The following is a 27584-nucleotide window of genomic DNA, read 5'->3' as shown; positions in this document are numbered from 1 at the left end:
TTTCTCTGTGCAGCCTTGGCTGTCTGGAACTCGCTCTGTAGATCAGGCTGGCCTCAGAGATCCGCCTGCTTCTGCCTCCGGAGTGCTGGGATTAAAGGCGTGCGCGCCCTCGCCGCTGGCTCACCTCCTTTTTATTTTTATTTCAACTCTCAGATGCCTGCGACCTCGTTTTCTTTCTGGTTTTGCAGCTTAATTTCATACACCTCCCTCGGGCTTTGGCTTTTCTTGGTGTGCTTTGTTCTAACTCCCAGGTCGACTTGGAAGCGTCACCATTTTATTTACAAATAACTTTCCCTTTAAGGTATTTACTCCTCCACTTTCCCAAATACCATCACTTTCCCGACAACACTTGCAGTTTCTAAGAGTACCACAGCTCCCACAAACCCTAAGGTTTGTGCTCTGAGGAACTTCAAGTACCGAAATGCTCTAAGTATTTCCGTAATTACCGCGCTGATCCATGGGACTTGTAGTAACCTAGGACTTGCAACGCAACACCACCACCACAAACAAAAACAACAAACAAACAAACAAACTACGAATCCCAGGAATCCCCGCGTCTGAGGCTAGTTTCTCTCAGTCTTTCTGCGCACCCTTTGCTCCGCTTTCAGACTACAACTCCCGCCATGCTTTGCACCTAGTTCCTTGAGGTAGAGAATGGGGCTGTTGCAAAAGTGTTCTCTGGGAATTGTAGTTCTTGTGTTTGTGAGACGGAATAGTAGGCGGAGTGACTCGGCGGCCATTAGCTGTGTGTAGTTGCTTGGCGCTAGGAGCTTAAGTGAAGCGGGAATTCTTACTCGGTGGAAATCAACCCTGGCCATGGGTTCCTGCCGGGGATAGTTCTAGAGCACGGAGCAGTGGACGTTTTTCGGCTCCCCGCCTTGCCCAGTGGTGGGGCCTACTAGGCCGCCGGGGCATCCGGGGTCTCAAGTAGGCCTAGTCTGCCGGCAAGGGCGTCCCAAAGGCGGGAGGCGCCATGTCTCTGGTTGCTTATGCCAGCAGCGATGATAGTGAGCCTGATGAGCCCGAGCCCGAGCCGGAGGAAGAGGATGTGGCAGCTCCTATGGCCGGGCCCGCTTTAGGAGGCCTGTTCGCCTCTCTTCCCGCACCCAAGGGGCAGGCCTTGCTGCCCCCGCCCCCCCAGATGCTGGCCCCAGCCTTTCCCCCGCCGCTGTTGCTACCCCCGCCCTCCGGAGACCCCCGGCTGCAGCCTCCGCCGCCTCTGCCCTTTGGCCTGGGTGGCTTCCCGCCACCTGCCGGAGTGAGCCCAGCTGAAGCTGCGGGAGTTGGGGAGGGGCTGGGGCTGCCAGCGCCCCAGGGCCCCGGGCTGAGTCTGCCCACCGCTGTGGGCAACGCTGGACCCTCCCTGGGGCTTCCCAAGCCAAAGAAGAGAACCGAGCCGGTGAGGATAGCGGCGCCAGAGCTGCAGAAGGGCGAGGTGAGTATCTAGAGGGGGCCCATCGAACCCCGTTGGGGTTGAGTTTAGGGGTGGGAGGGACTTGCAGCCATAGTGGAGCTCAAAAAACAAAAAAACCAAAAAACTCATCCGTTGACACAAGGCGACTAGAATCCTCTTATAAGGCGGTTAATTCAGCTGAACTTGCCAACTTTGGGGGAGTTAGGGTATGTGGGCCATGAGGTGTTCTGGAAGCTGGGCCTGCCTTGCAGAAAGGGGTGCACGGTACCCTTGGTGCCGACAGGCCGAGGCGCATGCACAGGGACACTGCTTTCCCTTGTAGCATCTTCGTCTTGGGTTGCTTTCTCTTCTCAGACTGAGGTCAGGGTGAGACGTGGCGCCTGAAGTGACTGCTGCCTTCATGCTCCTGTTGAACCACCCAGGACCAGCCTTATCCTTTGCTCCATCCCGAAAATAGGCAGGCCTGAAGGATGTGACCCCGGGACTCTGTCTTTTGAGGGGAGTTAGAGAAGAAATGAAATATTCATTTATTTTGAGATGGTTTCACTATGTAGCCCAGGCTTGATTTCAGCTTGTGATCCTCCTGCCTCCAACCTCCTAGTGCTGGATTAAAAAGTATAACACACACACACACACACACAGTGGGAGTTGGACCTGTGGCCTCACGTGCTTGGTAAACACTCTTCTGCTGAGCTGCAGCCCTAGTCCTGTTTCCATTTTTACTTTTCTATACTGTCTTCAGTCTCCCCTTGTCGCTGGGATTACAATTTTCACAACCAGGGCTCCGTATCCCTGGCTGACTTCAAACTTACTGTGTAGCTGAGGTTAGATTTAAACTCCTGGTCCTTCATCTGCCTCTCCAGTGCTGGGATTACAGCTGAACTCCACTGTGCCTGCTTTATGCTGCTGAGCCTCCCGCCTAGGGCTTCGTGCATGCTAGGCAAGCCCTCTTCCCAGCTGAGCCACATCCTTAGCCCTTACACACTGTTTACAGATGTGAGCTCGGTGGAGTCCAGGATGCAAGATCTTTTATTTTTTATTAAATTTTTTTTTAAAAAGACAGGGTCTCTCTGTGTTATAGCCTTGGCTGTCCTGGACTTGCTTTGTAGACCAAGCTGGCATCAAACTCACAGCGATCTGCCTGCCTCTGCCTCCCAAGTGCTGGGATTAAAGGACTCAGTGCTGTGCCACCGCGCCCTACTTGTAAGATTTTTTTTTTTTGACATTTTTTTAGACTTTCTTTTTTTGTTTTTCTAGACAGGGTTTCTCTCTGTAACAGCCTGGATGTCCTGGACTTACTTTGTAGACCAAGCTGGCCTCGAACTCACAGAGGTCCACCTGCCCCTGCCTCCTGAGTGCTGGGATTAAAGGCATCTGCCACCACACCCGGTGGTTTTTTTTTCTTTTGTTTTTTAATTTATTCAGATTACATCCCCATTGTTATCTCCTCACTTGTATCTTCCTGTTCCCCCATCCCTCCCTCTTTCATGGTATTCCCCTCCCCCATGCCTGTGACAGAGGGGACCTCCCCTCCCACCCTGTGATCACAGCCTATCAGGTCTCGTCTGGATAGCCTGCTTCCCCTTCCTCTGAGTCTCACCAGGCCTCCCCACCAAGGGGAAGTGATCAAATAGGGCGTGCCAGAGTTCACGTCAGAGTCAGTCCCCGCCCTCCCCACAGCTGTGGAGAATGAGCCTATTGGAGATGGAAAGCTGGTATGTATAAGTCTGGTTCACCATCTAGATGCTGTCAAGGGCATTAGGGTATAATTTTTAGACGAGGTAGCCAAAGCTTATGTTGCTTTTATATTTACTTGTTTATTTTTGAGTTGGTCTCTGTGTAGTGCTAGATGTCCTGCAACTTGACCAGTAGACCAGGCTGGCCTTGAACTCAGAGATCCTCTTGCCTCTACCTCCCGAGTTCTAGGATTAAAGATGTGTGTCACCATGCCTGACTTGATGATGTTTTCAGATGTTTGAGCAGAAGAAGACAAGGCCCCTTGGCGTAAAGGCATGCTCTCAGTGAGCGCCTCTAGCCTCCCAGGTCACACTGCAGTTTCCTGTCACCTGCCTCTTCCGGATTCAGCCCTTTTTTGGAGACAAGGTCCTACTGTGTAGCCCTAGCTGGCCTGGAACTTGCTACATAGCATAGGCTTGGCCTCAAACTCAGGGAGATTCTCCTGCCTCTGCCTTGTCAGTGCTGGCGTCAAAGGTGTGAGCCACTGTGCCTGGCCCTGCTTTGTTCTCTGTAGTTTAACCATCGTATTGCACACTGTATAATTAGCTTTTCTTTTTCTGTGGTATACAAACTCCATGAAGGCAGAGGTTATTTTTTTCAAACTCACTGTTGTGTCCCTAGTGCTCCCTACAGTTCTTGGTGCATTTTTTTTTACTTAATTTATTTCTGAGATATAATATGATCTAATGATATCATTTCCCCTTCTCTTTCCAAACCCTTTCGTTCGTTCGTATTTCTGGCTGGCTGGCCCCTTTTGCTTATTTTAAATCCATGGTCTGTTTCTCTCTCTCTCTCTTTTTTTCATTAATTGTTGTTACATGCATGTATATTTGTTTCTAAATATAACCTGCTCAGACTATATATTATTTGCATGTGTGTTTTCAGGGATGATCATTTGCTATTGGACACCCAGTTGGTGTGCTCCTCCCTGGGGAGGACCGTTCCTCTCACTCCTGGCGGTCCTTAGTTGCTTGGAGTTGCTTGTGTGGGCTTCAGGCCTCCTGAGTTGCTGTTGTCCTTGTTCCGCGCATGTTTAGGCTGCCATGTTGGTGAAACTATCACTGTAGCTTCTGATGTGACTAGGAGACTGAATCCCATAGCGAACCCCCAGATCCTCTGGCTGCCCCCTCTTCTGAGTGTTCCCTGAGCCTTGGGTGTGGGAGCACTGTCCACCGGGACTGGGCCTCACAGCTCTGCATTTTGATTAGTAGTTGTCTTCATCTGTTGTAAAGAAATTTCCTTGATGATGGGCCAGGCGTGGTGGCGCACGCCTTTAATCCCAGCACTCGGGAGGCAGAGAGATCGCTGTGAGTTCGAGGCCAGCCTGCTCTACAAAGTGAGTCCAGGACAGTCAAGGCTACACAGAGAAACCTTGTCTCAAAAAAAAAAAATTTAAAAAAAAAAAAAGAAATTTCCTTGATGAGGGAGAGCACTCTGTAAGTTTTTTTTCTGAATGAATGAACGTAAATGAATTCTTTCTAGGAGATCCTAGAGTCTTTCCTAATCTGTTTCAAAATGTTCTTTTGGGCTGGAGAGATGGGGCTCAGAGGTTAAGAGCACTGTCTATTCTTCCGAAGGTCCTGAGTTCAATTCCCAACAGCCACATGGTGGCTCACAGCCATCTATAATGAGGTTTGGTGCCCTCTTCTGGCTTGCTGGCTCACATACACTGTATACATAATGAATAAATAAATCTTAAAAAACAAAACCCAAAAACCTTTGTATCATCTGTTCTTTTATTCTCGTCATTTTATTGTCACTTCTTGGTCTAAGATTTTACCATTGAAATTAACCTTGGTCTTGATTTAACTATGGCCAAAGAAAGATCCATCTGTGAATGGAACAGGAACACAGTCTCTTTCCGCTCCCCTATTTTTCCCCTGGACTTTACTTCAGCCTAATTGTTATATTTGGGGAATGCTTCTCTCCACAGTGACAGCAGTGGAAAGGCTCAGTTCTTCCTGCATGTACACTTTTATGCCAGAAGAAGGCATCAGATCCTATAAGAGATGGCTGTGGGCCACCATGTGGTTGCTGGGAATTGAACTCGGGACCTTTGGAAGAGCAGTCAGTGCTCTTAACCTCTGAGCCATCTCTCTAGCCCCAAGGCTCAGTTCTTGCAAAAAGGTAGCATTAGAACATATTGGTGGGACACACCTGTAGTCTAGCCCTTAAGGTGCTGAGGCAGGAAGAATGCCATGAGTTTGGAACTCCCTGGTCTACATAGCCAACAGGGCTGCATAGCAATAACCTGTCTCAAACACACAAAAAAGAAAAAAGATTTATGGTACAGGCTTTAGAATCTTACATTTAAGTTGGTGAAAGTTGCAGAAAGCAGAAGCCTGTTGACTTTTTTTATATGACCCACTGAGGTTCGAAAGTGTGATTGTAGTCCTCTGAAATGTCAGTCCCTAGCTGGTTGTTTCTCAGTGTGTTCTATTCTAATTGGTAGTTTTGTTCTTTGAACATAGCTTTTGGGGAAAGGCAGCCTAAGAAGATTGAAGGTTTTTAGGTGTGTATGACCTGATTTTTGTTTGTTTGGTTTTTGTTTTTGTTTTTTTGTACTTTTTTTTTCTTTTGGTTTTTTGAGACAAGGTTTCTCTGTGTAGCCTTGGTTGTCCTAGACTTGCTTTGTAGACTAGGCTGGCCTCGATCTCATAGCGATCCGCCTGCCTCTGCCTCCCCCTGCTGTTTTTTTACTTTTTTTAGACAGGGTTTCCCAACTGGGGGTGGTAGCAGCTCCCACCTTTAATCCCAGCACTTGCAGCCAAGGCACGCAGATTTCTGTGAGTTTGAGGCCAGCCTGGTCTACAGAGTGAGTTCCAGGATAGCCAAGGTTATGAAGAAATCCTGGAATCTCAGAGATCCGCCTGCCTGCTGAGTGCTGAGATTAAAGGAATGCGACACCACAGCCAAGCCACCTGGTCTTGTGTTTTGGTGGATAGCTGTTTTGTGTGAATGTGTCTGTACACCAAATGCATGCAGTGTCCATGGAAACCAGAAGAGGGCATGGAGTCCCCAGACCTGGAAATAGAGCTGGTTGTTAGTTTCATGGGGTGCTGGGGGTTGAACCCAGGTCCTCTGGAAGAGCAGCCGGTGCTTTTAACTTCTGAGCCATCTTTCCAACCAGGACCATGGCCTTATGAAATCAAGCAGCAGGAAGTGACTGAGACACGCTAGGCCTGACTTGAGCTTCTGAGACCTCAAACCCACCCCCTAGTGGCACACCCACAACAAAGCCACGCCCACTCCAGCAGGGTAACATCTAATAGAGCAACTCCCTATGAGCATTTCCTGTCAGACCACCACACATGGGTAGGCTCACTGCCTTAAAGAAAGAATTTTTCTTAGAAATTAGTACTTCTTACCTTTGTTGCAGGGGAACCTACAGCATCTTTATTATTTATTTATTTTTAATTCTTTTATAGATCTGCTCAATGTAAACTGTAGTTGAGTCTTCACTGTAGTTTCCAAAAGAACTTGATTTCATAAGGCCAGGTTACCCAAGTAGAGTGACATGTGGAGGTGCAGTCCAAAATCAACCTCAATTATCTTTCCTTAATCATCATCATTTTTAGGCCCTTCCCATCATATGTGTGTGTGGGGGGAGAGACAGACAGACAGACAGACAGACAGACACAGGGTTTTACTGTGTGTTTGGCCCAGTTTCCAGCTATCCTTGCATTCAAGATCGTTTTACTTCAGCGTCCTTAGTGCAGGGACTCTAGGCATGTGCCCACAAGCTCAGCTTTTGACTTTAAGTGAGGGGTGGTCATGGAATGGGTGATTATCTGTTTTTCCCCCTTTCTTGCTCTTCTTGTTCTTACTGAAACTTTACAGAAATCACTGGTTGATTTTTCTAGGCCCAGGAAATGAAGGTCCTGAAAAAGACAGACTTAGGATAACAAGTCTTACGTGAGAGTTTTCTCTCACGATATTCTGACACAAATAGAAATTTTAGGGCTGGTTCCTTGTGGAGTAAGGTGGCACACACCTTTAAATCTCAGCCCTCAGGATGCAGAAGCAGGCTGGGCTCAGTAGTTTGTGGCCTGGTCTATAAAGTGAGACCCTGTTTCAAACAGCAGCCATAACAGGGGTTGGGGCCCTGCTAATGTTTGTGGCTATCTGCTGGAGATGTTGGCACGGCACTGAGCTGTTTTCTCCCCTTCAAAACAAGGTCTAGCCTAGGCTGTCAGTAGCTCCCCTATGCAGTGAAGATGGCCTTCAACCTCTGCTCCTCCTGCCTTCACCTCCCAAGTGCTAGGATTACTGGCCTGCACATCCCCGCTACTGCCCTTGGTGCTAGGCTCCTAACTCTAGCTTACCTAGAAGGAAACCGGTTTAGAGAACACAGACAAGTTGCCTCAAACCACATAGTTTTGAAGTAGTGGCAGAGATTATATTTGAACCTAGGTGTGCTTTGCTTTGTTTTGGTACTTACTGAAAAGAAAAGGAGAAGGCCGCCCACGGCAGGCAGAAGTCAGAGAGGACAAGAAGTGAGATAGAGAAAAGGAAGTCCTAACCAAAGGGCGGAGAAGACAGAGCCCAAAGAGTTAAAGAAGTTGATGAGTCTAGCTAATGGGATAATAGTGTAATTCATTTGGAGTCTGGAGAGGTGGGGTGTCTGTTCTTAACCTTGATTTCCTACTTGGCTCCTGGCCCTGATAGCTAGCGATTGCTTTTTGGAGAGTCTCTCGGAACCAGAGCCCAAGCAGATAAGAGGGAAGCTGCCACGGGGAATGAGCACTGATAGATGAGCAGATCCCACTGGGCTAAGCCTAATGGAACATGTCTGTTTCCGTTCCTGCTCAGCAGTCTCTGGGTGTGCATATTGTCACTGTTGGCAGCTAGGGAGGACAGCAGTGGCTGTTGACGTGTAGGTTCTTGTGAAGGTAGGAAGAGAGAGAGTAATACCACCACTGCCCAGTCTTACTCCGAGGCCTGGGCTGGCCTAGAACTCACTATGTAGTTTAGGTCGGCCTCCGGTGCTTTTAGACACAACACCATTGTGTGACATTATTCCTGGGGAGCTGTGAACAGTGTCTCCTCACCACAGATGGGGAACCTACAACAGACCGAAACACTCGGCAGAGTCCACCTTGGCAAATCCCTGGGTTTACTGGGGCTGTAAGTATCAGAACTCAGGTGCTCATGATTGCGTCATAAGCACGTTACCTACCGAGTCAGTCCCAGGCCTGAGCTGTAGTATTTTTTCTCTTTATACTGTCTTTTGCCCCTGGAGGAGCATATGGTTTAATTACAGAAAACAAAGCCTTTAATATTTTTCTATCACTTCTCAGTATGCAAGGATCAAATCAGCATATTTTAGAATTTTTAGGGGAGACTGGGAACAGGATCAGGTGTTACTAAGCTGCCTTTATTTCTATGCCTGGAACCTACATGGTGGAAAAAGAAAGCCCAGTTCCTGAAAATTGTCCTGTAACTTCTATTCATACATGTGGTGTACACACACCCTCTAAAATAAAAAGGTAGGGGCCGGGCGGGGTGGCGCACGCGTTTAATCCCAGCACTCGAGAAGCAGAGGCAGGCAGATCGCTGTGAGTTCGAGGCCAGCCTGGTCTACAAAGTGAGTCCAGGACAGTCAAGGCTACACAGAGAAACCCTGTCTCGAAAAACGAAAAAAAAAAAAAAAAAAAAAAAAAAGAAGTAGAAAAGGAAAAAAAATTTAGTTGAGTTGCTTACTTGAGTTTCATTAAAAATCATTAAGTGAGGGCCAGCAAGGTGGCCCAGCAGGAAAAGGCACTTGCTGTCAGGCCTGACGAGCTGAGTTCAGTACCAGGATCCACAGGGTGGCAGGAGAGAACTACTTCTGAAAAGTCGTCCTCTGGCTGCCCCCTAAAGGTACAGCATGCACAAATAAATACATGTAATAAGTTTAAAAAATTGTTATATGACGTGGTTGCACATGCTTATAATCCCAGCACTTGGGAGGCAGAGGCAGGTGGATGTGAGTTTAAGGCCAGCCTGGTCTACAGAGTGAGTCTAGGACAGCCAAGGCTGTACAGAGAAAACCTGTCTCGAAAAACAGTTCTATGAATGCCAGGTGTGGTGATGCTGACACCTGAAACCCCAGCATGTGGGAGGATTGGGAGAAATTGAAAAAGATCCTTGGCTGTACAGTCAGTTAAGGCCACCCCAGATGACAGGAGATTCTGTCTCAAAACAAAGAGGAAGAAAAAAAATCATTAAATGAATTTTGGTTTAGGATTAGAGTACAGTTTTCAGCAGTGCTTTTAAAGTTTTTTTCTTTTTTACATTTTATTTTATGGGTCTGGTGTTAGCCTGCATGTATGTCTGCACCACAGGTGTTCAGTGCCAATGAAGGCTGGAAGAGATTTGTGAGCCACATGTGGGTGCTGGGAATCCAACCTCGGTTCTCTGGAAGAGCAGCAAATGCTCTTGACTGCCGAGCCATCTCTAGCTCTCAAGAATTTCTGAAATAGCTCTAAGCATACTTCTTCCATTTTATATTACATAATATATGAAGCTATATTCATGGTATTTTCCTCTTTTTTTGAGTCAAGGTCTCATGTAGCCCCTGGCTGGTTTCAAATTTACTATAGTTTAGGATGGCCTTGAACTTCTGCTCTTCCTGTGTCTACCTCCTGAGTGCTGAGATTACTAACTGCATGTACCACCATGCCAGGTTTCAAAAACCAGTGCTGAGGGGACCTGGAGAGATGGCTCAGAGGTTAAGAGCACTGCCCAGCAGAGGCAGGAAATTCTTTGTGAGTTCCAGTCTAGCCTGATCTACACTGTGAGTTCCAGACTAGTCAGGGCCATATGATGAAACACTGTCTTTAAAAAAGTAAAAAGCTAATCCGGGTGCTATAATTCACACCTGTAATCCCAGCACTCGGGAGGCAGAGGCAGGCAGATCTCTGAATTCAAGGCCAGCCTGGTCTACAAAGAATCCAGGCCAACCAAGGCTACACAGAGAAACCCTGTGTCTTGGGGGTAAGGCAGGGGGAAGCCAGGTGGCCCATGCCTTTATCCCAGCACCTTGAAGGCAGAGGTAGGTGGATCTCTATAGCACCATAACTCTCTATAGTGTATAATAGAGTTCCACGTTTCCAGCTTCTTCTGGGGGCAGGTTGGTGAGGGTTGTAAAAGGGGCAGGAAGTGTGTTGCCTTCTATTTCCTCATCTACTGGTCCCCTGATCTTCCTTTGTGGCTGCAGTGTCTCTGAGCCTTCTCTCTTGCCACCTGTGACTTAATCTGAACATCAGGCCTGCATGTGGATGCTTTTCTACCTGTTGAGCCATCTCACTAGCATTTCATCTTATTTGAAACAAGGTCTCTCACTGAACCTGACACGTAGCATTTCTGCCAGGCTGATTGGTTTGCAAGCTCCAGGATCTGACTGTCTCTCTTCCCTGCAATATTGGGATTACAAACACATGCGGCTATACCTGGCTTTTTACATGGTACTGGGGTTATGAATTCAGGTCCCCTTTCACAGCAAACATCCACTGAGACATCTCCCTAGCCCCTTAGCTTTTTGTCTTTTTAAAATTATTATTATTATTATTATTATTATTATTATTATTATTATATTTTTAAAATAGCTTCCTTGATGGTTTGTTTCCTGGAGTCTGTCATGGTGATCTTTGTCACAGGATAACTTATAAAGGGCTCTCAGTAGAAGATCAGAGAAGGGTGAATATGAATAGTCATAGCAATCTCTAGATCCAGAAGTATTGGCTTATTTGAAATGGTCAGTCACATAGGGATGTTTGTGTATGTGTTTAGAAAATAAATTCTAAACTGCAGTAGTGGCACACCTTAATTTCAGCAGGGAATGGGGATTGGAGAGAGAGAGGGGGTTGAACACGCTCAGGTCAGATGGTGCTGTTCACTGTGGTGAGGCAGCTAGGATGGAGAATCCTTAGCTCTGCTAGAAGCTTGGCTTCTGTGCATTTTCCTGTAACCCATACAGTCTTAGCTGTGCCAAGGTTAAGTGGAGTCCTAGCTAGCCTGGGGAGACTGAGTGGCTGCATTTCCCCCCTGGTAAGTGTGTGGAGACTACAGGACAGCTTTGTATAGGGATGGGGTGGCGCTGAGGTTGCTGGGGCTGTGTAACGAGTACCTTGACTAGCTGAGCGTCTCACTGGCCCTAATTTAGATTTCACTTTGGGGCTGGTGAGATGCTCAGCAGGTGAAGTGTTGGCTGTGCAGCCTGAGGTGGGCTCAGCATCTGGAGCCTGTGGAAAGAACCAGCTCCTGAAAGCTGTCCACTGACCTACATGCTGTCCATGGCACATGTGCCCTTCTCCACAAAATAACACATAATTAAACTTTATGTGTTTGTATGCATATGTACTTATTTGTACATGTGTCAGTGCAGGCACATTGGTGCTCAGGGGGCTTTGGGGAGTATCTGCTTAGCTGAGGAAGGGGCTCTTGTTCTGCGGCTGTACGGTCTGCTCCAGTGTGGGAGCTTCTGAGCAGTTCTTTGGTTTCCATTCTTGCTGTAGGAATGCTGGGAACACAGATGTGCACTGTTGTATCTGGCTTTTTATGTGCATTCCAGGGAATAAACAAACTCAGATTGTCAGGCTTGCATGCCAAGTGCTTTTACCTGCTAAACCACCTCCCTGGTTCTAGAATGTACTTATTTAAAACAACTTTTAAACATTTTTATTACTTTTCATTATGTGTATGTGTGAGTGTGTGTGCATCTGTGTGCTAAAAAGAAAATTTAACCTTTATTATTTTTTTTCCGACACAAGGTTTCTCTGTGTAGTCTTGGCTGTCCTGGACTCACTTTGTAGACCAGGCTGGCCTGGAACTCACAGTGATCTGCCTGCCTCTGCCTCCTTCCTGAGTGCTGGGATTAAAGGCGTGCATCACCACGCCCGGCTAAACTTTCTATCCTTGAGACTGAAGATGGCTCAGTGGCTAACAGCTCATACTGGTCTTGTAAAAGTCTTGAGTTCAATTTCCAGTACCCAGGTTAGAAGGTACACAATCATTTGTAATTCCAGCTCCAGGAGGTCTGATGCACTATTCTGGCCTCCTTGGGCACACTTACATAGCATACACTTACATGTGGACATGCGTGCGCGTGCATGTATATACACACACGTGTACACACACACACACACACACACAGTCTTAGAAAACAAATAAAACCCAGCTGGGCATGGTGGCACATGCCTTTAATCCCAGTACTCAAGGAGGCACAGACAGGAGGATCTCTGTGTGTTTGAGGCCGGCTTGGACTACAAAGCCAAGGCTACACAGAAACCCTGTCTCAATAAAAAACAAAACAAAACAAAAAATAAAAATGAACAACAAAACCAAAAAAAAAAAAAGGCCGGGTGTGGTGGCGCACGCCTTTAATCCCAGCACTCGGGAGGCAGAGACAGGCGGATCGCTGTGAGTTCGAGGCCAGCCTGGTCTACAAAGTGAGTCCAAGATGGCCAAGGCTACACAGAGAAACCCTGTCTCAAAAAACCAAAAAAAAAAAAAAGAACAACCCCCTCCCCCAAAACCTTTGCTGTTCATCTTTCCTCAACTAGAAGATGCTCAGAAACTGATACTGAACTAATTAAAGCTCAGAGGCTGGGTTAGGTGGACACGCCTTCAATCCCAGCATCCAGGAGGCAGAGGCAGGCAGATATCTGAGAGTTCGAAGCCAGCCTGGTCTGCATGGTGAGTTCCAGGTCAGCCAAGGCTACATAGTGAGTAACAATCTCAAAACAAATAAAAAGCTCAAAAGTTGGTTTGTTTTGAGACAAAGTCTTACAGGGTTCCTGTGACTACCTCTGCAAAGGTGGGCACAGACTTAATGGCCTCTCTGTTCAGTCTTTCATAAATGTTTGTTGAATGTGTTTCTTCTTTTTTTTCTGAGACAGGGTCTCTCTGTGTAGCCTTGGCTGTTGTGGACTCGCTTTGTAGACCAGGCTGGCCTTGAACTCACAGCAGTCTGCCTGCCTCCGCCTCCCAAATGCTGGGATTAAAGGCCTGCACCACCACGCCCAGATGAGTGTGTTTCTTTTACTGTTCTAAAACAGTTATGCTTTATTCTGTTCCTTTTTCTCTTAGTCAGATTCTGAGGAAGATGAACCTACAAAGAAGAAAGTTGTCCTGCAGGTAAGCTTGATGTTCCATTGCTCTTCTCTTCTTATTGTTTCTAGAAAGGTAGAACTTAAAGTGCCCAGAGGTTTTTCAGTTGAGGGCTAGCACAGTTGTAGGTATTTGAAGACTCTTTTAGTCTGACTTAGGTTTCCAGTGTAGCTTGCCTCCCTTAGATTAACTTTGAGATAGACTGGATGGAGCCATCCTGGGCCTGGAATTCAGGAAGTGGACCTGGGGACTCCACCTGGACTATTGTTTTTCTAATCGACCCTCAGTGGGAGACCGCCCTTTGCACGTGACACAGGCAGGCAGGGAGGGGAGAGCAACAAGAGGTTCAGACCGGGCTTGAACACACGTGGATCAGCACGCAGGCCAGAGACACCTAGGGACCCGTCCCGTGGAACGGGATACCGGAAGGCTCACTCTTTTTTCCCTTTAACCTTTTTTCCCTCTTGTGTAAGCTAGTTGGGTTGTATAATAAAGTTTAATTGTTAAAAAAAAAAAACAAAAACAGAGCCTACAATCCTAGGTTATGACTATCTTAGTTTATGCGAGGAAACTGAGGAATTTGTCCAAAGTCAGACAGTAGTGTGGGTGGAGCTGGGATTCTACTGTGTCAAGCTGACTCCAGAGCCCAAGTTTGGTCCTGGAGAGTCCAAGCAACTGTTGTACTTGACTGCTTCTCTGCAGTCAAGACCAGAAGTCTCAACTGAGTGACCTTCCTGCTCTTCGCTGCTTACCCCTCGTCCCAGTACCTGTACTTCGGCGTCCTGTGTGGCCTCCAGCTGCCTGCACACTCTGGTTGCGTGTTGCTCTCATATCTTGGAGAAGAGTGGTCCTGCCTTATGCAGTGCTCGTCTTGGAGCTCCTGTGTGCAGAGTTGGGGCTGTCCCTTCTCGGGTTGTTAGGTGTCACTTACAGTTGCAGCAGGTCTTAGGACAGCGTCATGTGGAAGTCAAGAAGACTGTTTACTGGTGAGGGTTGTGTGGTGTGGGTGTGAATAGTGAGTGGGAAGAGGCACTGAAGAAGCCCGATGATGAGGCTGAATGAGGCCAGTGATTGTCTTGTCTGGTGGCTTCCTGGAGTGGGTAGACTTACTTGAAAGGTGCCCACAAATACAGAACCTGTCTTTCAGATGAGCACATAGAGCTGACCTGTAAAATCCAGTGGTAATTTGGCCCTGCTGTGGCTGTGGTCCCAGACTGCTAAAAAGTTGAACAATTTTTTTTAAAGATTTATTTATTATATATACAGTAGTCTGCCTGCATGTACACCTACACACCAGAAGAGGGCACCAGATCTCTTTATAGATGGTTGTGAGCCACCATGTGGTTTCTGGGAATTGAACTTAGGACCTTTGGAAGAACAGCCAGTGCTCTTAACAACCTCTGAGCCATCTCTCCAGCCCCAAGTTGAGCACTTTTAAAAAGGTGGCCCAAGCAGTGCTTTTGACCTCCCACCCCAGCACCTCATTCTGGTACTATAAACTTAGGGATAGTGAGAAGGGCCCTTCTCCAAATGAACACCTCTTCTTTGCCTGACCTGCTTGCCTCCGAAGTCCTGCTTCACTCCTTCTTGGCTGAGAAGATGCCCTAATGTTCCAGGATAGTGACACAGTGACCTTATTCCTCTCTCCTATTGATACCTCCCTACATGTAGGGCAGACTGGCCCTTCAGCATAGAGAGCGCAGAATCCAAGCAGTTCATATGAGTAAGAGGAACTCTGCCTGCGTGTATGCCTGAACGTCAGAAGAGGACATCAGATCATATTATACATAGCTGCGAGCCACCATGTGGGTGCTGGGAATTGAACTCAGAACCTCTGGAAGAGCAGCCAGTGCTCTTAACCTCTGAGTCATCTCTCCACCTCCTCTTATTTAGTGTGGGAAGGTTTTTTGTTTTTGTTTGTTTTGTTTTGTTTTGTTTTGTTTCTGAGACAGGGTTTCTACGTGTAGCCATGGCTGTCTTAGACTCACTTTGTAGATCAGGCTAGCCTCAACCTCACAGAGATCCACCTGCCTCTGCCTCCTGAGCTCTGGGATTAAGGCCGTGGGCCATCATGCTTGGCCTTAGTAGTAAGAGTAACTGGATGGATGGGGCCAGTTAGTGTACAAATTGAGAAGTGCTTGACTCTGGCGTTAGCCAGTTGACGTACCACCACACAAAGAGGGCTTTCCTTGGTGGGTTGGCAGAGGGACCTTTTAACAGCATGTACAGGTATCTCTTCTTCTTCTTTTTTTAAATAATTTATTCATTTTTATCGTATGGGCGTTGGTGTTTTGCATGCATGTATGTCTGTGTGAGGGTGCCAGATCTTGGAGTTACAGACAGTTGTGAGCTGCCATGTGGGTACTGGGAATTGAACCCGGGTCCTTTACAAGAGCAGTCAGCGCTCTCAACCTCTGAGCCATCTCTCCAGCGCCGTACAGGTGTCTCTTAAGCAGAATCTTGAGCTTAATTAATCATGAGTTCAAAGGAGGGAGAAATTGAGTATTCACTTGTTTTTTAAGATTTATTTTGTGTGTATGCCTGTTTACTTGTGTTTGTAGGTATAGATGGCAGATATAGATATAGATGCATATATGTATCATGTGTGTGCCTGGTGCCTGCTGCAGTCAGCAAAGGGCACTGGACCCCCTGGAGCTGGAGTCACTAGAGGCTGTGAGCTCTGCTGTGGGTCTGGGAACTAAATCCTGGTTGCCTGGAGAAGATGTGCAAGTGCTGTTGACTCCGGAGTCATTTCTCTGGCCTTGAGACTTAGGTTTTTAAAGAGAAGGGATGAGGTGAGGGTGAGGGCACTGTTTACTGAAGACATGGAGTTGGGGTAGGATCTGTGTCAAATAATCCTGGCACTAGGCTGGGCAGAGCTGAGACAAGGGATGGCCTCTCGTTGCGGAAGGAACAGCTACAGTAAGTCTGCAGCAGGAGGCCTGAGTGCATGGCAATAACGGAGCATCAAGGGCCCCGAGGGGCTCAAAGACGCACAGAGCTGTGACCCCGTCTGTCCTTGTTGCTAGCGTATAACAAAGTCTCACGTGCCTTTCTTTCCTCCATTCCAATCCTGGGTCTAGGGATCCGGCGAGGGGACTGGTTTGTCTGCCTTGCTCCCCCAACCTAAAAACCTGACTGTGAAAGAGACTAACAGGTTGCTCCTGCCCCATGCCTTCTCCCGGAAACCCTCAGACGTCTCCTCAGATGCTAAGTCCTCTAGACTGGCTTCTAAGACCAAGCCCGCCTCACTTGCTCCTGTTTTGGGCACCACAACCACCACTCCATCTCCCTCTGCCATCAAGGCTGCTGCCAAGAGTGCTGCCCTGCAGGTGACGAAGCAGATCACGCAGGAGGATGACGACAGTGATGAGGAGGTTGCTCCTGAGAACTTTTTCTCCCTTCCTGACAAGGCTGAGCCACCTGGAGTTGAGCCATACCCTTACCCTGTCCCCACTGTCCCTGAGGAGCTGCCTCCAGGCACAGAACCAGAGCCAGCTTTCCAGGACGATGCAGCCAATGCCCCCCTGGAGTTTAAGATGGCAGCAGGGTCAAGTGGGGCCCCCTGGATGCCGAAGCCTGGGGATGACTACAGCTACAATCAGTTTTCCACATATGGCGACGCCAATGCCGCTGGTGCTTACTATCAGGTGGGTAAGGATGGAGAGGGCAGCCCAGGAGAATTTGAACGAGTGCTGTGGCCCGTGGGTGACTTTGCTTGATTTCACACCTACTAGGTCTCAAAGCACACTACCTTTATTCTGAACCGTATGGATCTCAATTGCCCAAGTATTGGGAGTTGACAGGTGCATCGTGTCACTGACCCTTTCGTTCTGCATGCTAGCTTTCAGTCACTGTGATAGAAATCCTGAGGTAATCTGCTGGCGAATGGTGGTTTATTTTGGCTGAGGCTTTAGTCCATGGTTTCTTTGCAGCATTGCTTTTGGGCCCGTGACATACATTTGCTACATTACTGTTGGGCAGTGTGTCATTGAACTGTGTGGCAGAGGAGGCTAAAGGAAAAGAAAGGGCTGGGATCAAAGGGGTCACACCACTTGTGACTTCCTTCCTTCCAGTAAGCTCTGCCTCTTTCCTGTAGAGCCGCAGCTGGTGACCAAGCCTTTAACACATGGATCAGCAGGAGACACTAACCAAATACAGCATTTTAAAAATGGAAGCTTAGTGTAGGCCAGGGGATTTAGGCGAGGTAGGAGAGGAATGCCTCAATCTTAGAACTGCCCCTTTGAATGTGGATATTGGGGAGCAGGGGAGTTTGGGGTAAGCTTCTGGGTAGCAGGTACTGTCACATGCGGTGAAGGCAGCTCAGCACAGCAGTTCCTTTTTGCAGAATGGGTACCTGGAACCCACTCAGCTGGCCAGCACAGTGTCAAGATAGCCTCTGTTTCATCCTTAACTCAGGTGGTGACTGTCTCTTACCCCATTAGTAGAAGCTCAGCTTCACAGCCTGCTATGATTGGTCACTCGTGAGCTGAGAAAGGGAGTGGCTAGCTCAGAAAGAGAGTGGCTAGCTCAGGCACTGTACACTAACTTACTGTTGTTGATAGGAGAAGAAAGACATTTCAAAGTGGGGAAGGAGAACTAGCCCAGGTTTTGGAAGCAGTGTTTTTCTAACTTTTTTCATCATATATGAATGGGTGCTTTACCTGCATGTATGTCTGTGCACTATCTGCATCCCTGGTGCCCTCTGAGGCCAGCAGAGGGTGTTGAATCTCATGGAACTACAGTGACAGATGGTTTAGAGACACCGTGTGGGTGCTTGGAATTGAACCTGGGTCCTCTGCAAGAGCAGCCGGTGCTCTGAGCTGATGAGCCACCTCTCCATTAGGCAAATATTAAGATTTTCCTAAGTCTCAAACAGTGTATGTTCCCTGCAGGGCTATAGGAGAGGGGGAGGTGGTTGCTGTGTGGAGATGCCATTGAGGCAACAGGTGCAAACTGAAGCACTTTAAGTATTAGTGTATGTTACTGTGAATACTACTCTATCAAATCCAGACCCTAATTGCCCTGGATAGTTTCCTTTTTTCTTCATTCCCTTCTCCCCTCCTTTCCTGGCCTCTCAAATCTGAGTTCCCACTCTTTTGCCTCAACCTCCCCATGCTGTGATGACAGATGCTTACCACCACGCCTGGCTGCTTTGGGTTTTTATGTTCTCCTTTCTTGTGTGATGAACATGAAGTATGTTTTCCACTTAGCTCATTCTTCTTAGGGGCCTTTCAGGCAATGGGACAGTAAGGCAGCTTGAATGTACTGGTGCACTAACGCTGAGGCAAGAGGAGTTAGAGCTGTCTAACATCAAGTCTTACAAACATGTCAAGCTAGCTAAGGGCAAGAGAGCTGAGGTGGGAGTTACCTTGGGAAGCAGCTAAGGGAGCAGGGCACAGCAGGAGAAAATGTACTTTCTTCGTCATCTTCTAAAACAGTGCCCACCCCTCTGCCTGGATGGTGTGAGTCGGTTGGTGAACCAGAGGGGCTAGTCTGAGGGGCTTTGGTGTAGGCCTCTCTTGCTTTTTCCATGCAGTGGGCTTTGTTATGTCTCCATTGTACCCTCAGTTGTATGTTTTCTTTCTGTTTGGCTCTAGGATTATTACAGTGGTGGCTACTATCCTGCACCGGACCCGGCTCTGGTCCCTCCCCAGGAAATTGCCCCAGATGCCTCCTTCATTGATGATGAAGCAGTGAGTTAACAAAATGTATTAGTTACTTTTCTGTTGCTATGAGAAAATACCATGACCAAAAGCAACCTATAGAAGGTTTATTTGGGCTTGCAGTTCCAAAGGGATGAAGGCCACTGTGGTGGGGAGGCGTGGAATCGAGCAGCTTGCCTGACAGTAGGAATAGGTGGGAAGTTGAGAGCTCACATACAGGAAGCAAAGACAGGGAAACTGGGGCAAGGGTATAAACCCTCATAGCCCACTACAGTGTCCCGCAAGCCTGGACCATCTTCCCAAACAGTACTTCCAGCTAGGGACCATGTTCAAATACCTGAGCCTGTGGGAGACACTTCTTACTCAAACCCCCACACAGCCAAAATGACACTCTATTTTCTGTGCTAGGGATCAGACACAAAGTCTGTGTTTGCTAGACAAGCAGTGGACCACACAGTCTTATCCTGAGCCTTTTAAAAAATAACTTATTGAGCCAGGCGTAGTGGTGCACGCCTTTAATCCCAGTACTTGGGAGGCAGAGGCAGGTGGATCACTGTGAGTGCGAGGCCAGCCTGGTCTACAAAGCAAGTCCAGGACAGCCAAGGCTAACACAGAGAGACCCTGTCTCGAAAAACCAACCAAAAAAAAAAAAAAACTTACTGGCTTAAAAAAAAAAAGATTTATTGTTTTTTATTATGTATACAGTGCTCTGCCTGCTCATACAACAGCAGGACAGAAGAGGACACCAGATCACATTATAGATGGTTGTGAGCCACCATGTGGTTTCTGGGAATTGAACTCAGGACCTCTAGAAGAACAGTCAGTGTCCTTAACCTCTGAGCCATCTCTCCAGCCCACAGGTGGCCTTTTTAAAAAACAGAATTTATTGCCGGGCATAGTGGCACCCACCTTTAATCCCAGCACTCCGGAGGCAGAGGCAGGTGGATCACTGTGAGTTCGAGGCCAGCCTGGTCTATAAAGCAAGTCCAGGACAGCCAAGGCTAACACAGAGAGACCTTCTCTCAAAAAACAAACAAACAAACAAACAAAAAACAGGATGTATTTTATTTTTTGTTCTATATATGTTTGTGTATTTGTGTCAGGGTATATGCATATAAGTGTCAGTTGCTGCAGAGACCAGACGGGTCAGTCCTCTGGAGCTGGGTGGGTATAGGCAGTTGTGAGCTGCTGTGGGTGCTGGGAACTAAATTCAGATCCTCTGCAAGAGCAGTACTCACTCTTTTTTTTTTTGAGACAGGGTTTCTCTGTTTAGCCTTGGCTGTCCAGGACTCACTCTGTAAAACAGCCTGGATTCGAACTCAGAGATCCGCCTACCTCTGCCTTGCTACTACTGGCATTAAAGGTATGCGCCACCACACCTGGCCATGAGCGCAGCACTCACTCTTACCAGAGACTTCTCTCCAGTCCCACAAATGACCATTTTTGACACCAGGTTTCAAATCTGAAGCTGAAGGAAATTTTCTTTTGTTTAGGTTTTGCTTTTGTTTTTGTTTTGTTTGCTTGCTTGATGGGATGGTACTATGTGGTTTTGAACTTGCAGGCTTTCTGTTCTCAGGATTCTGAGTTAGGATTACAGGGAATTTATTTTTATTATTTTATTTAATTTTTTTGTTTTTTGAGACAAGGTTTTCTGTGTAGCTCTGGGCTGTCCTGGGAATCACTGTGTAGACCAGCCTGGCCTTGAACTCAGCGATCCAACTCTCTCTGCCTCCTGAGTGCTGGAACTAAAGGCTGCCATGCTCAGGGTGAGTTTATCTTTATTGTTTTTTTATTTTCACTTTTTTGAGACAGGATTTGTACCACCACGCCTGACTCAAGAGTTTGTTTATTTATTTGTTTGCTTGGTTGGTTAGTTTTGTTTTTTTGAGACAGAGTTTCTCTGTGTAGCCTTGGCTGTCCTGGACTCACTTTGTAGACCAGACTGGCCTTGAACTCACAGAGATCCACCAGTCTCTGCCTCCTGAGTGCTGAGATTAAAGACATGCGCCACCATGCCCGGCTTAGCCTGCCTTTGTATGGCACCCAGGACCACCAGCCCAGAACTGTGGGCAACACCCACAGTGAGCTGGGCCCTTCCACATCAGTCAGCAATCAGGAAGGTGGCTGCAGGCTTGCCAGCAGACCAGTCTTCTCAGTTGGGGTTTCCTCTTCCCAAACCATTCTACAAGACCCCAGCAACAATAGTTTGTGTAATGGCAGTTAAGATATTGCTTGTGACAGAAGGTGTGGGCCGGCCAGGGCTGGTGTGCGGAAGGTCTCTTCTGAGCTGCGCTGTAATCTCTAGACTGTTGTCTGGATTCTCATGCTAGCAGCTGGGACGCTTGCCATCATCTCTGCATGGGAGCTACAGCAGGGTGGAGAAAAAAGGGGGGCTGTTTCCTGTCTCAGTTGAGGGCTTCTGGAACTCCCGAGGGTACTTGCTAGGACTGTGACTAGGTAAGATTATGGTCTCATGGCCAGATCTGTTTTCAGGAAAGCCCATGAAATAAAGCTTGTTAGTTGAGTGGTAATCTGGCTGGATTATTGCTATATTTACAACAAAGAAGGTGAAAATGAATGTTGAGAGACACTCAGCACCTATGATCCTGGCTTTAACCTGCCTGACAGGCAAAATGAAGCAAGTCTTGTGGCCTTCCAAGATATGACAGATTGTCCCGTCTGTAGGGAAGTTGCAGTCAGTCCTTAGGAAAAATAATTCTCTATTCACCTGCCCCAGAAGGTGTGTGTCCTTTTTAACCTGTGTTTTGGTTGGTAGCCTGTGCGTTTACCCCAGGTGCAGTGGTTGAGCCCTTCACTTGGTGGCCACGGGGAGCACAGGAGGGTGGCAGTGCTCACAGCAGGTCCTGGCTCTCAGGGAAGCTTGCCATTGCTTTAGGGGGTGGCTTTTCTTCCTCCTTCCCTTCCTTTGTTCCTTTCTCTCTGTTTTGTCCTTCTATTTCCTCCCTCCGTCCTTCCCTTCCTCCTCCATGAGGGTTCTGGTCTCAAAGCGATGGCAGTCCTTCTGCCGTGCCCTCCTCAGTGTTGGCTTACAGGCGTGAACTGCCATACCTATGGCTGTTGTCCCGCCCTCCCTCCCTTCTTCTCTTCCCGAGGACAGAAACCAGGAGTATCGTAGAGCACTGTAGGGATTCTGAGGCCCCTCACTCCCCATCCCACAATCTCTTTCTTCATCAGTTCTTTGGGGTGGGCTCTGATGATGGCTGATACCCATCCAGTGAGAAGCGAAAGGTGGGGCGAGAACTGCTGGGTTTCCTGTTCGCTCTGAGACCGCATCTCATGCACCCTACGTAGCCAGGGATTGCCTTGATTCTCCACTTCCACTTCCAGAATGCTGGGATTATACACGTGTGCCATCAGGCCAGTTTACACAGTGCTGGGGGGGGGGGGCGTGGAACCAGGGCTTAGTGCACACTTATGTACGTACTCTAGCGAACCACAAACCCCTGTGCGGGCTTAGTGCACACTTATGTACGTACTCTAGCGAACCACAACCACATGCATACCTTGTCTTTCCTCTCTCTCTCTCACATACACATACACACAAATTAAATGTAAGGAAAAGGAAAAAGTGACACCAAGTAACAGTAAAATAAAAACAGGAAAAAAAATAAACGTGTGACCTTAAAGATTTCTCCTATCTTGGCCTCCCAAATAGTTGGGACTACAGGTGTTTGCCATCACACTCAGTTTGCTCTCAGTTCTTTAAAAAAACAACACTGTGGTGGCACATACCTGTAATCCCAGCACTTGGGAGGCAGAGGCAGATGGATCTCTGTGAGTTTGAGGCTAGCCTGGTATACAAGGGTAGTCCAGAATAGCCAAGGCTACACAGAGAAACCCTGTTGCAAAAAACCAAAACAACAACAAAACACACATGCTCTCTTTTATTTATTTTTATTTTATGTGTTTGGCTGTTTTCCCTGTGTGTACCATATGCATGCAATGCACATGGAGGCCAGAAGAGGGCTTGGGTCCCCTGAAACAGTTAGAGACTGTTTGGGTGCTCATAATTGACCCTACAGCCAGTGCTCCTTAGCTTCTGCACCATGTGTCCAGCCCCTTGCCTTCAAGTGTGTGTGTGTGTGTGTGTGTGTGTGTGTGTGTGTGTGTGTGTGTGTGTGTGTGTGTGTGTGTGTGTATGTGTGTGTATAGGTTGGCTGTCCTGGAACTCGCTTTGTACATCAGTGCACCACTACTGACAGGCCTACTCTCAATTCTTTTTATTTCTTTTTTTTGTTTTTGTTTTTGTTTTTCAAGACAGGATTTTGCTATGTATCCTTTGCCATACTGGACTCACTATGTAGACCAGGCTGGTCTTGAACTCACTGAATCTGCCTGCTCTGCCTCCCTGAGTCCTGGGATTGCAGCCTGTGTCTTAATTTGAAAACTGTAATTCTAATTCTTGGTAGACTGAGGCAGCAGGATGTTGATTTTGAGGCCATCATGGTTGTGTCCAAAAACAGAAAGGAAGAAAGCTGCAATAGACTTTTTGGGCAGGCACAGTTACCTGGTTTGCACTTCTGGATCTTGGTCACCCAGTCTCTGAGTCCAAGAGACCTCCTGAGAAACAGCCCTTCTCACCTGGCACCGTGGAAACAGGTGGACATCAGGGTAAAAGGCAGTATTTCACAGAGAGAGTCCCGTGCTGTCCGCACTGGAGACCGGGTCCATAGCAGTGGCTCTCTCTCTCTCACCCACTCTAGACGCTGCAGTTCTGCTTACTTCTTTTCATTTTCAGTTTAAGCGGCTGCAGGGCAAGAGGAACCGAGGGAGAGAGGAAATCAACTTTGTGGAGATCAAAGGTGACGACCAGCTCAGTGGAGCTCAGCAGTGGATGACCAAGTCCTTGACGGAAGAGAAGACCATGAAGTCCTTCAGCAAGGTACGCCTGAGGGACATTTGGCACTCCTCATCCACCTATTGTCATTTGACACACCTCTAGCTCTCGCCTCTCAGAACTCGACAGAATCTTAACAGCTGTCCAGCTGCCGGTGCCGGGTAGTTGCTGAGAATGAATGCCTGAGCGGCTTCCCGCTGTCGGGAAGATCTCTGGTGTGTGCATCTCTTCCCACTGCTCAGAATCTACAGCTGTCCTCCCTGTGATCGCACCAGTCTCCATGTTGTTACTCCGGGAACTGGCCCAGTCTGTCTTTGGGGAGTGGGCATAGTAGATCTTCCGAGGTTCTAGGCCCCGGGTCCCAGGCATGCTGTTCTTTTCTCACCACTGTTCCTATAGTGTATTGTCTCTGAATGCTCTTGTTTCCCGCGCCAGCTCATTGTCTTCAGTCAGTATGGTGACTGTTTCTTCACTTAGCAACTGAGTACAGCAAGTGTGGATACTTATGAGCTTGCCATGGCGCAGTAGCTGGATATGAGCTTCGTGCCAGCAACAGCAAGGTCAAGGGTTTCATCTGCACCCGCCCCCCTGCATTTGGTTTCTTTGTTCTATGGTCACAGATGGCTGTCCAGGCCCCCCTCATTTATTTTAACTGCGTGTTGGTGGTCATGCAGAATGGAGCAAAGGATTGTGGTTGGAGTAGCATAGATCTATCACTGTTTACTGGAAAAACCACTTAGGAGAAAGGACTCTGCTAGGTTTGAGAGGCATCGTCACACGAGCAGCTGCTGGTGTGAGTGCTCACTGTGGGATGCACTGGAAGTCTGTGCACATCACCTTCAATTGTAACATTTAGTGACATGCAGTAGAGCAGGTAGAGTCTGGTCTTTCCCCAGCTCTAGGGTGTTGTTCCATTTCATTTTGTTGAGCTTGCTTTTTACGAGAGAAGAAAGGATAGAGCCCCTATCCTCAAGAAGTTGACAGCAGAGTTGGGAAGAGATTTAAGGACACTGGAGTGTAAATGATTACAGTGCAAATTGATTACATAAGTGCTGAGGAGACTCTAGGGAGGAGTTGTGAGAGTTGGGTGGGGCTGGCGAAGAAGCTTCTAGCCCGAGACAGCTCTGGCAGAGGACAGAAAAACCACACAGTGAAAGCTCAGACCGGTATAGATTTTGACAGCAAATCGTTCGCATTGAAGTGCGGTTTGGAGTTGAATGTAGTTACTGGTGGAGGCTGGAAGACAGATGGGGATGAGTGAGACTGAGCTTGGTGAGCCCGGGGCAGGTGGCACGTCCTAGGGCAGGACAGTAGGGTTTCAGCCAAAGCTGAGGGGTGGGAGGGCTTGGTGAGTGGTAGGCAGGAGTCAGACTGCAGAGAAGGGGACAGAAATGAAGAAGGTTTAAGGGGCAGATGGTTAGGGGTTCTGGGGAGGTCAGTAGATCACATTCCATGGCATGAAAGCTGTCCTAGACTTACTGCAGGCCTGTGTCCACTGGCAGAGCCCAGAGCTTGGGCTAGAGAGAGAGAGCAGGTTATGAAAGAGACAAGGTAATTCCTGTCCTGACCTCAGAGTACAGCCAGTCTGCTGGGGATTAGCAGGCTGCTTCTAGCATGTGTTCTCAGCCCAGATCTGTTTTTCACCCTGGTTCTTTATAAGTATGCAGACACAGAGTCAGCTCCAAGTTGACTTACTCCCCAAGGATTAGGGTGTGTGTCTAATGTCTCAGCTCATCAGCCTTACACTGTGCAGGCACACATATGTCTTTCTGTCTGTGTATTAAGGACTATGGATTTTGTTTTTGTTTTCCCTTGTAGAAGAAAGGTGAGCAGCCGACCGGCCAGCAGCGGCGGAAACACCAGATCACTTACCTGATTCATCAGGTGAGGATGCTCAGGGCTCCGCCCACAGGACTTCATTAAAACTGGGGCTACAGGGCTGGAGAGATGGCTCAGCGATTAAGAGCATCTTTCAGAGGACCTGGGTTCAGTTCCCAGCACTCACATGGCGGTTCATAACTGTCTGTAGCTCCAGTTCCAGGGATCAGCACCCTCACACACACATACATGCAGGCAAAACACCAATGTACATAAAAAAAAAACTGGGGCTAGGAAGTGGAGCTAATAAGAAGCTGGGCAGTGGTGGCTCATGCTTTTAATCCCAGCACTTGGGTGGCAGAGGCAGGCGGATCTCTGTGGGCTACACAGAGAAACCCTGTCTTTAAAAAAAAAAAAACAAAGAAGGTGGCTGCAGCCCAGGTCTAGGCACCCTTTTGGTAGGCGTCTTCTCTTGTTCTCCGTGTGGCCACTAGGGGGAGGCTGTGTCATTGTCATTCCCCTCTGGCCCGCGTACACAGGACTCAGGTCCAGGTGCACAGAGAAACCGTGTTATGAAAGAGGGAAGTGACGTGGCTTATTACAGGATTCTTTTGGGTGTTTTGAGACAGGGTTTCAAGCATCCTAGGCTATCTCCCAGGATGACTTTGAACTTCTGATTTTTGTGGGAGCCTCCTGACTGTTGAGATTTACGAGTGTGCCTCTCTGCCTGGTTTCTAAGGTGCTGGGGATAGAACCCAGTGCTTCCTGCCAGAACTTTACCAACTGAGCTTCATCCCTTTATTATGATTATTTTTAATACACGATATTTATTGTGTGTGTGTGTGTCTGTGTGTACTTACATGGCCACCATGCAAGACCCAAGGACTGAACTCAGCCATCAGGCTTAGTGGCAGGGACCTCTACTTACTAAACCATCTTTTTTGTTTTTCAAGACAAGGTTTCTCTGTGTAGTCTTGGCTGTCCTGGACTCTCTTTGTAGACCAGGCTGGCCTCGAACTCACAGAGATCCACCTGCCTCTGCCTTCCCAAGTGCTGGGATTAAAGGCGTGCATCACTACCCCTGGCTTACCCACTGAGCCATCTTGCCAGTCCCCCCACCCCCCGGAGGGCTCTTTCAATAGTAGCTTTATCTGTTTTGTTTTGTTTTTTTAAAGCTGGGTCTGAGCTGTCCAGTGGTCCAGTGTGAATTTATCATGGCCAGAGCCTGTAGTGATTCCAAGCCATTCTGTTGATAGATCACCTGCCCGCTGTGACCCTCCCGACCCTCTGTGTTCTAGGCTAAGGAGCGGGAGCTGGAGCTGAAGAACACCTGGTCAGAAAACAAGCTCAGTCGCCGACAGACCCAAGCCAAATACGGATTCTAGGGCTCAGGAACTGATGGCACAGTTGGCCCAGCCCTAGCTTCACCTCCAGAACCCCAGCTGCTCTAAGTACAGGGCCTCTACCCTGAGGACCCAGCCCTCACCTCTGGGAGAAGGAACATATTTGATAGATTTTTCTTAACAAGTTAGAAAACCCAGCTCCGTTCTGTGCTGGGGCTGGAAAGACTTGAGTGGCGCCCGAAGACGAAGAGTTCTTGGTTGGGAGCTTTGCTCCCTGTCTGGTGTGATGAGATGTTGAACTCTCCCACACATTTTTTTTTTTTAAACCGGGATGTCTGTTGAAATAAAACATTGAGTGTCACCGATGCTGCCTACACTGTTTCGGGATGTCAGGGTTGAGCTTGTGCAAAGCGGCCCCTGCCAAGCACCCTGAGGTGCCTTATCATTGCTTTGCTTCCTCTCCGCACCCCACCCCCCCTCATACACTGACTGTGGCCATTGGCCATCCGAGGAGTTGTTGGTACTTTTCCCAACAGGATGATTATCAGAGGCCTGTGATCCCAACTGTGGAGAGGGTTGCTGGTCTCAGGCGTCTTGAGATGGACTATCAGGCTGTGGCGCTGCACGCCTGTGGTCTCAGCATTCAGGAGGCTGAG

The 27584-nt window shown here is 48.1% G+C and overlaps 1 protein-coding gene across 1 annotated transcript; it reads left to right on the top strand.

Annotated features, from left to right (window-relative positions):
• Positions 1 to 690: 690 nt before the first annotated feature.
• Positions 691 to 27293, top strand: PRCC (proline rich mitotic checkpoint control factor). The gene is made up of 7 exons (XM_084769711.1): positions 691 to 1435; positions 13223 to 13270; positions 16327 to 16893; positions 18844 to 18939; positions 23669 to 23812; positions 25586 to 25651; positions 26884 to 27293. Exons 1-7 carry the CDS (start codon positions 974 to 976, stop codon positions 26968 to 26970), a joined length of 1470 nt encoding a protein of 489 aa, XP_084625837.1. The 5' UTR covers positions 691 to 973; the 3' UTR covers positions 26971 to 27293.
• The last annotated feature ends 291 nt before the right edge of the window (positions 27294 to 27584 follow it).

This window comes from Acomys minous (genome assembly GCF_964271855.1).
Source record: "Acomys minous genome assembly, chromosome: 19".
NCBI lineage: Eukaryota > Metazoa > Chordata > Mammalia > Rodentia > Muridae > Acomys > Acomys minous.
This window is presented reverse-complemented; position numbering and strand designations above follow the sequence as displayed.

Coding starts and splice junctions, on each gene's coding strand:
- PRCC (XM_084769711.1), top strand. CDS start 974: ATGTCTCTGGTTGCTTATGCCAGCAGCGATGATAGTGAGCCTGATGAG. Junction 1,436..13,222: donor CAGAGCTGCAGAAGGGCGAG/GTGAGTATCTAG, acceptor TTTTTCTCTTAG/TCAGATTCTGAGGAAGATGA. Junction 16,894..18,843: donor CCGCTGGTGCTTACTATCAG/GTGGGTAAGGAT, acceptor GTTTGGCTCTAG/GATTATTACAGTGGTGGCTA.